The 9,354-nt window shown below is 33.2% G+C and overlaps 1 protein-coding gene across 1 annotated transcript in view; it reads left to right on the plus strand.

The window, feature by feature from the left end:
• Positions 1–4,107: 4,107 nt before the first annotated feature.
• Positions 4,108–9,354, plus strand: part of WDR25 (WD repeat domain 25) — a gene marked incomplete at its 5' end in the record, with an annotated part of 27,540 nt that continues 22,293 nt past the window's right edge. Inside the window, one exon of the mRNA XM_027909361.1 lies at positions 4,108–4,255. Coding sequence (XP_027765162.1) covers positions 4,108–4,255 — 148 coding nt within the window. The remainder of the gene's footprint in view (positions 4,256–9,354) is intronic.

Consider the following 9,354-nt stretch of genomic DNA (forward strand, 5'->3'; position numbering starts at 1 on the left):
AAAATGGAAAGGAGAGGCTCATGCCTCTTCAGAAGTCAGTGGAGCAACCCGAGTGTACTTTGGAAGGGAACATAATCTGTTCTAGTCAAAACATAGTAATTCTTTATACTTTCTGTACTACCAGTACTATCCCACATCATCCTTGAACAGAGCTGTTTCTTAAATGCCATATTTTTATTTATATTAATTGAGAAGTTTGAAATTATTTCTTACTGTTGTTTGTTAGGAGCCATTGAAAGAGGAATTTGGTAACTACTGAAGAATGGCACAACCTGGCTAAATTGAAGGGGAAGACTTCTTTTAGTATGAATGTTATGTTGAAATTAACTTCAATCCATCCACTAAAAAGTTTTTAATTTCATTACACATGCTCCAGAAATTAATTTCTTGTTTAGTATTCTTGACTGGCTGTGCTGTAGCTCCTTTTTGCATGCAAATTCAATACCATACAGCTTAATTCCTCATACTTGCTTCCAACCTCTAATTTATCACAATTGAATCATTGTTCTCAAGTTCAGTGTGCAATTAGTGACTGCCTGTTTGAATAGATGCACCTTTCTCTTTCTAAAAGTCAGGCTGCTTGATTTTCTTTTCTGCAGTCTAATTTGCTTGAAAGCAAGTGCATTATAGATAATCTTAGAATGGCAATGAAAGAGATGTGCTCAGTTCCTATTTTATCAGGCTTCCTATGCTTGATGAGTTCTCCTATTACTTTAGTTGCTCTGCTTATGTTACTGTTACTTTTTTTCAGGGAATAAATTCCTAGTTTGGATGGTCAGTAAGATAAAAACCTTTGTTTTGTGTCTTGTGAGCTCAGAACCTTCTTGTGTGACTGCTGTTTACTTGAGTATCAAGTGCTTATCTTCTCATGCTTCCTTCTGTGGCTTACTCTTACCAAGAGAGTTTTTATTATCTTCAGCCCACACTACTTTATTTTAAAAGGTTGTTTTCCTCAAAGCTTTCAGTGAGAAAATAGGACCTGAAAACATATAATCTATAATAAATCTCATCTCTTATGTTGTGTAGCTGCTTATGTGATTTGTGAACTTTTGATCACAGAGGTGAGGAGGTCTGCTTGTGTCACCTAAAATAGAGGTTACAGTATTTTCATAACATTTCTAATCTATACAGGAAAGCAAGCAACTCTGAAAGCCTTTATTTCCAAATACTATGGAGAACGTGAAAGAGCAATTGAATTACAATGTGCCTCAGAGCAAGTAAAAAGAAAATTGCTTCTGCAAAGAAATCTCTAGTATAATTTTGTCACTTGGCTGTTTGTACCTGCCATTTTGGCCCCATATATTAATCCTAGCAGATAACTATGTTATCACCATACTTTATATAATAGGGAAGGAAATGAAATGAAAGCAATTGATGGAGAAGAAATGGAAATGCAATGTTATAAATAGTGAAGTACAAAAGAGTAAGAACTAGTAGTGAAATATGAACCAGTTTGACAAATTAAAGCTAATTTTAATAAAATTGGAAAAAATGCAATTAAAGCTTTCATGATACCTTAATGCCAGAGAAACATTGAAGAAAAACTTTGAAAATAGCTATCTAATTTCAAAGCTTTGAGTCTTGGCTGTTTATTTCTTTCAAATATTGGATAATTAATTAGTTAATAATTGCAGATTTAGGGGAGGTAATATGGTAATATGTATAATTTTTCTAATAACAGCTGCATATTTCATTGTTTTTGAGGATTCTTATAAGGGCAAAGGATGGACTGGTTACTGTTTATAATATTTATAAACTTTATGTTAATTGGCAGTAAACTAAGTGAATTTCCTCAGTTAAGACTGCCTTGCCTGTGTGACTCTAATTCCAGAAAGCATTGCAACACCACAATTACCTGGGCAAAAAAAAGCTGATGGAAAGCAAAATGGTGGAGAGAAATGTGGTATTTCCTAAGTTATCCCTTGTGAGTGGTCAGTGGATCCACAAGAGTGGATCACTTGTTTGATCTCACATAATGGGGGGAAATGTGCTTTTCCAGGGATGTGCTTTTTCCAATCATACAGCTTGTTTTAATGAAGCAGGAACTCAGAATTGCTGTTGAACTTGCTTTATTTTACCCTTGTTGGGAAAATTGAGTTTTCATACTTAATCACTAAAACATGACAGAAAATATCTGAAGCGTGTACCACCTATTTTCCTTTCATCTGGATTCATTCATTAGCTTCCTATAAAAACCCTCTAAGACACAATTAACCCTTTTTTAATACTGTGAAACTTGAAACAATCATTAGAACTCATTAAAGCAGAGAAACTTACTTTCAAAAGCAGTTTAATATTAAAAGTATCCTGATTTCTTTTCTTGTGGATGGAGTAGAATACTAAGGGTATGGGCATCATGGTTCCAGTCTTAACTGGCTATTCAAGTAATTAATGATAATTGGTTGCTTTGCATTGCAGAACTGGGCTTCGTGATAGAAAATTATTTCATCAAAGGATCTTCTATAATGGAATGTTTTCTTCTGAGTATGCATCATATAATAATGATACTGTCAGCAAGTCCTTTTTGTGCAATAAGAAGAAAATATAGTTGAAGATAAAAATGCATTACCCGAAGTCTCACTTTATTCTCCCTCTTTACATTCTCCTATATTGTGAATTGTGCTATTTCCACAAGAAAGCAAAAATCTACTTAGGTTTTCTGATTTACAAAGTTATTTTTGTTTTGCACATCCTTTAAAATGCACAAACACGGAGTTAGTTGTATTTTCAGTACTAACTTCATTGCTCTTGTGTTAACATACACAAAGGTTGAATTTTATCTAAATTTTTAAAAAAAGTAATTTTTTGGTATTTTGTTAGTTGCCTAGTCTGTTCCTGGCATTATATAAACGATCATAGAATAGAGAAATTAATTAGAATTGCCAAAATTCAGAATAACCTTCCAAGCTTACAGGCAATGTTTTCATTCTGCATGTTTTTGCAGGATGAAAATGACCAATTGCAAAGAGAACTACCATGAAGTAAAACCAACAAACTGCCTTGGGTTTACAGTAACTGCAATACAATTATCATGTAGCAGTGTCAAAGTGTTGATTTATTTGTACTACTAATATTAGAAGTAATGAAATTGTAGGATTTACAGGTATGGTTATAGCATTTGCTATCTGTTTTATTATTCAACTCAACAGGTCTTGTATTGTACAATCATAAGGTATTTCATAATCTAGCTTTTACTGAAGAACAATATTCATAGGAAAATAGCTCTGATATTTAGTCTTCTGTCACAAATGTGATCATAGTGGACCTTTATATGGGTCATTTGTTGCTGAACTTCTAATTTTATCTTAAAACTATGACAAAAATAAAACTAGGAAAAGGATGGGCTTTTAATTTTTGTCAACTGTATTTGGTAACTAAATTCAAAGTAGTTGTATTTTCTAAAATATATGACTTGGAAACGAGTGCCTTTTTGAAATATGAGCAGGATGATATATGTTCTGAAGGTGCTACTTGTTATACATTTAAAAAAATTGGATGACTAGTAGAACAGGATTTTCAGAACTGCTCAGCATCAACCTAATTGTGTCCAGAAGAGACTGAAAAATGAGAGGACCCAGTCCCATCCTTAAAAATCTCATGTGGCTGTCTGATAATACTCTTATCTGCTTCCTAAGTGAAGTTAAGATAAAATTCCACTTAAAATTACAAACCCAGTGAAAAATGTGCTAAAATCCTTTGTATAGGCAGATGTGAATGCTGTAATCTGCCAGGATTCCTCTTACTTGATGGAAAGCAAGATATGATAGAGACAAAAATTTTGAAGAAAAATGATTTAAAGGTAAAATGCATTTGGATGCATATTTGTATAGAGATAAGACAGCATTATGAGTGGGAAAGTATAACATGAATTGCCATTGCCGGCAATGTAAACATTTTAAGAAATAACAAAACTTATACAAATGTATTACTGATATGTGCCTTGTTAATAAAATACCCTAATTCTAATCAACCATGCAATTATTTCTAACAATCTTTTCAGCTTAGCTGATACGACTCCAGAATGCAAAGCTTTCTCAACTGCAATGATTTGCTGTAGCTACTTATCAGTACACTGAAAAAAATACTGTCCTTATCCTTCTTTTTAAGGTGTGGGATGCTGTAGATACAGGCTGCTGTTTAAAAACATACTCCTGTCACTCCTGTGCTGTTCGAGCTGCCCGGTGGTCGTCTTGTGGGAGAAGGATCCTCAGTGGGGGCTTTGATTCCACACTGCATTTAACAGATGTAGAAACAGGTAAAGGTCATGAAGGGTACATTATAGCCCTTTCTTTATTGTGCCTAGGTAACTTGGGATCTTGTTAGCCTTATTCTTTTTTATAAAATATATATAAAATCTGTACATGAGAGTTAGAGTTCCTGAAACTTGTCCTTACTTGAAAAAATATATCCCAGCAATTAAGAGGAGTTGGAGAAATTTGAGAAAACTGGAATATCTTTTACTTCATGATCACATGTAATTTCTGTGGTCAGATACTACACAGCTGAATAGAATAAAATGTGTATTTTTTATGCCCAGTCATGGTCATTTATTAAAGTGTTTGAAGAGCCTCTTAAAACTGCCTTCAGTAACATTTATACATATGGTTAATTGAAACATAGGCTTGTATCTCATTCTCAGTTGGATTGGTTTTAAGTTTGTGCCTAAAGTTAATTGGGTGGTTTGTTTTTATTTGTTTGTTTGTGGTTTTGTTTGTTTTGTTTGTTTTTCTGTGTGTGTGTTTTTTTTTTTTCCTGAACAGACTTCTGAACTAGAAACTTAAATTCTGGTATGAAACCTTAAGACTGAACTTGGGTTGCTTTGATGCATTTGTGGATTTAATTTGGGATTTGATTGTTTTAACCTTAACAACTAATTTCCTGAATGCTGTCTCTTCTCCTTCACAAACTGAAGTGCTTCTGTCAGTTTTATTTCTTCTCTCCTTTATGCAGCATTCATACAGCAGTCTTCACCGGGGCTGTGCATAATAGGACATCTCTGTGTGTGTGTAAATGAAGTAGGTCCAAAATAGGACTCTGTCAAGAGAAGAGATGGAATTTTATCTTTTTCACCTAATTTATTTTAAAGTGTTTACCTCCTGCAAAGGTGCAATATTTCTTGTAAGACTACAGTAAGAATTCTTACAAAAATTACCAGCAGTTATTGTCTAAGAGGATTTTCTCTTGCATAAAAGCAAGGACCACATTGTATTTGAATATCTGGAGAGCAGAAATCCTATTCAGATGAACTGGGAAAGTGGCCAAGGAAATTTGTGAATATTGTTTGCATGAGAAGAAGATTCTTTTCCTTGCTCTAAGAGTTTGTTTTTCTCAAAAACTGTTGTACCAGAAGTATTTAAATTCAATGATGGCTGAAAGGGCGCTGTTGTAGTGTGGGAATGTAAAATATGTTATGAAATACTGATGTTCTGAGAATATATAGGTTTTTTAATGGGGAAAAATGCTTTATATATCTGATGTAGTAGTATATGAGGTTAATATATCAAGTCATTAATTTGTTAGGCTTCTTGTCTTTTTTTTTTATTTTCAGTCTTAATACAGCAACCTTTCTCGTCTCACATATTAATTTAATAATCCAAGTGGATTTACTTTTGTGTGTAATGCTTACAAATTCTAAACAGAATGGTTGTCTTTTGAATGGGATTTATAGTAGTAGTATAGATTTTATGTGTCTGAGTAATTTGAAGGGACTACTGTGGGAAAAATCTCATTTCATTAAATCATAACACAAATTCCAAAGATAAGTAATTTAAATCATATGCTTTAATTTCTAACATCTCTTTGACTTAACTACTCAGTAATGGGATAGTAGTCTGGTTTAAGTTGATTGTAGTAGTTCATTAATACTGCTCTAGGAAATGACAACAATAACAAGACATATTTACTAAGTTTCAAAGCAGATAAGTTTATAAATGGTTCTTTCCTTATTGATGAGTGAGTTACGTAATGTTTCTAGCTACTTAAATAAATTATATGTGTAAAATGAAAGCTTATATCCTTGGAAATACCAGATATTCATTATTGCCTTATATAAAGAACTCAGGAGCCCTTGTATATTCTCTGAACTGCAGTTGTCATGTTGATGTTTGGACCTGACTTTCAGAGGTACACACTTCATTTGGAAAAGCGTAATACGAGCGATCAGAATTTTATTCTGATTTCCTACGCATGCAAGGCAATTTCTGAGTTCTTTCCCTGTTGTAAAGTTACTCTTCTTTTCATACATTTCAGTCAGTTCCTTTCAGAGAAACAGGGTGAGCAGTTTGCCTCTGGAATTCAAATCAATTTGATATAAAAAGCCTCATTTCCATTTGAAAACCACTAAAGCAGCTATAAGATTTGGATTTACATTAGTTCACTGAATCATTCATTCTTCTTCACTCTTCATCAGTGTTGAGATGATTTCTTCTTTGATTAACTTCAGATAGATGTTAGAACTGCTCTTTCACAGAGGATTTTCAGATACCTTTTTGGACTTCAATCTTAATTACTTTCCATTGCTAGTCTGAACTAACTACCAGCATGTTTAAATGCAGTAAATGCACACCAATGGGATTTTATAAATAATAATGCTCTCCTTAAGGCTCTATGCTCTTGTATCTTGTATATTTTGTTCTGGTTCAACACTTTTCCTGTGTTGTTTGCTAAAATATAATCTTTCTTATCTTTGTTTTCAGTACAAATTTTATATATTACATCTGTGTTATAAAAATTGCTACATGTCCTTCACTCAAAGAAACCCAATGGTCTGAAAAGAAGTATTTTAAAAGCTTAGGAAAGGTTGCAAATACAGCTTAGTACATCCATGATACTGAGCTGCTCAGTGGTTTTGTTTTGTTTTGTTTTTTGTTTTTTTTTGTAATTTTCTGTTGGTTTTCTGCTAGGAACATAATTTCTGCCCTATTAAATCAGAAATGTTGTCTGGCTAATTGTTATGGGTCTGATGACAGCTAGTTATGACATTCCTCAGAGGAATGTGCCAGCATAGTTTTAACAAACAGTGCTGGAAAAATTCTCCAGGAAATTTTGTTTTGAAGGTTAGTTTGGGTATCCCTTGTCCTAATATATTGCATTTTCTGGAGTGATTTTTATAATCTTTTTGATCTGAACAACATCAGAATAGAAGCAAACACTGAAATCCTACTAATCAGGAAACAGAATTTTTGTCATTTGCATAGAATTCCTGATGTAAGGATAGAAAACACATCCTGAAATCTTATCTGGCAGTTTTACACCATCAGACATCTTGCCCTTGTCATGTGTATTTAATGAAAGTTCTTATGTTTAAGACTATCTAAGATGTGGCAAGCAAAAAACAATGGGCTGAAACTTGTTTCAACTCAAGGGTCATCAAACACTACACCAGGCTGTTAAAAGAAGCTGTGGACTTCAGTGGACAGACCTGTAAGTAACCTGCTGCAGCTGGACCTAATTTGAATACAGATATGAACTAGATGAGCCCAACCTGCATGATGTGATGAAGAAGAACAGGGAAAGAGAAGAATTCAAGTTGATGGGGTACAATGAGTTCTCTTCCCGGTCTGGTTGAAAATAGATGTTATGCAAGTCTTTTTTTAAGCTCTATTTTTGTAGGTCCTAACACAAGGATGCCAAGCTATGACTCTCCACAAATATGGTTTTCTTCAAAGCCGTTGTGCACATTCAGAGTTATGGGTCTAATCCAAAATATGCGTAAATCTTTAAGGAACTCAAGGTTATTCATGAGTCATTCACACGAGTGGTTCTGTGGTTGCACTTTGCATGAGGCAAGTTAAGTACTGCAATATGGAGTTTTGTAAATATTGGTAAATCCAAAAACTGCAGATGTGCTGCCTGGTACTAGTTAACTTTTTTTTTTTATTGTTCTATTTTATATACATGATTTCTTTATAAAAATAAAGCCTTTTGAATGGTTTCACAAATGTGATAATAATGCAACAATCTTAGACTCCCTGGTTTTGTTCATCTCTAATAACACCACACTCACAGTCACTTTCTACTACTGATAGTCCAGACATTTTGTTATTTACAGAGTAGTAAATAGTTATATTCGGAGAGCACTGAAAAAAATTGCTTTTAAAACAATTCTAAGTCAAGTACATTTGACATTTACCTTCTGTTACATCCAGATGTAATGGAGATGCTCTACCAACTTTAGAAGGGTAATTGTATTTTTAAAATTTATTTATAACTACTTTATTTTTGGAATGTATGTTTTATTCATCAGTGGATTTTTCATTAGTCACAAATGAATTGGTATAATAGCATAGGCAGAACATTGGCTGGGTTGTTACTATTTGCATATTGTAGATACTTTTCATTTCTTTAATATTATGACAGAGGGAATGTTCCAAGAAATTTTGGCACATTTCCTACGTTACCAAATGCTGCAGTTGTATTTTAGTTCATGGACTGAGCTTGATTTCAACTATCATTTCCGCAGAGTTAAAATGGGAGAGAGAGTTTCTTAATGGAACATTTTGTCCCTCCAAGAGGGTGGTTCTAATTTAATTTTCTTTTTTTTTTTCCTATCCTAATTTGGTAGTCCTATAGATATAACATTATTATTGTTAATGTAATTGTATTTGTTCACGTAGGAGTTTTAGTTCTCATACCTAAACATCATCTCAGGAGAGCTCTGACTTTCTTCTGTTCCTCCCATTCTCTCCCAATAGTATTTAGATAGTATGTTTTAAAATGCAGTAAGGTTTTATATGATACCTCAGAAAAAAGCCCAGTTGATTGATATTTTTCTGTTTGCTTGTTTTATTTTTTTTCTTTTGAGTGTATGGAGGCACACTTGATATGACATCCAAGGTTTCCCCCAGGATTCAGCAGTTTTGTGGAATATGCTGAATATAGTTTAGAGGTCACTCTCCAGCTAGGAAGTAACAGCATTTTGCTTTTTACACTTATTGATGTAAAGTCTTTGCAAAAAGAAGAGAGAAAACTATTTATTTTGGGGACATTTTAAAAATTAAAAGATAAAATGAATTATTATTTCAAGCATCTTTGCATGCTGTGATCTTGTGAATATGTAGGGGAAAAATTAGGAAAAACATGTAGTTAATATAACTTTGGTTCTTGAAAAAATAATAAAGCCATTTGTGAGCACACCAAGATGCTAAATGGAGATTTAACAGCCAACACTGATTTGTTAAGAACAAATTATATCTGATCAAACTAATGTTTTTTATTACTATTGTTCATGAGAGAGATTGCCACTGTAATGAAATTTTTTTTATATATTGTCTTATGTCTTTTTGTAAACACAGTAGGGAAATCCGTTCTGTTTAGCAAGATTGTTCTCGTGTCCTTGTAAATCTCATGCTTCAC

Source organism: Empidonax traillii, unplaced genomic scaffold, assembly GCF_003031625.1.
Source record: "Empidonax traillii isolate 1590-97213 ecotype Southwest subspecies unplaced genomic scaffold, ASM303162v1 scaffold2080:size39582, whole genome shotgun sequence".
Lineage (NCBI taxonomy): Eukaryota > Metazoa > Chordata > Aves > Passeriformes > Tyrannidae > Empidonax > Empidonax traillii.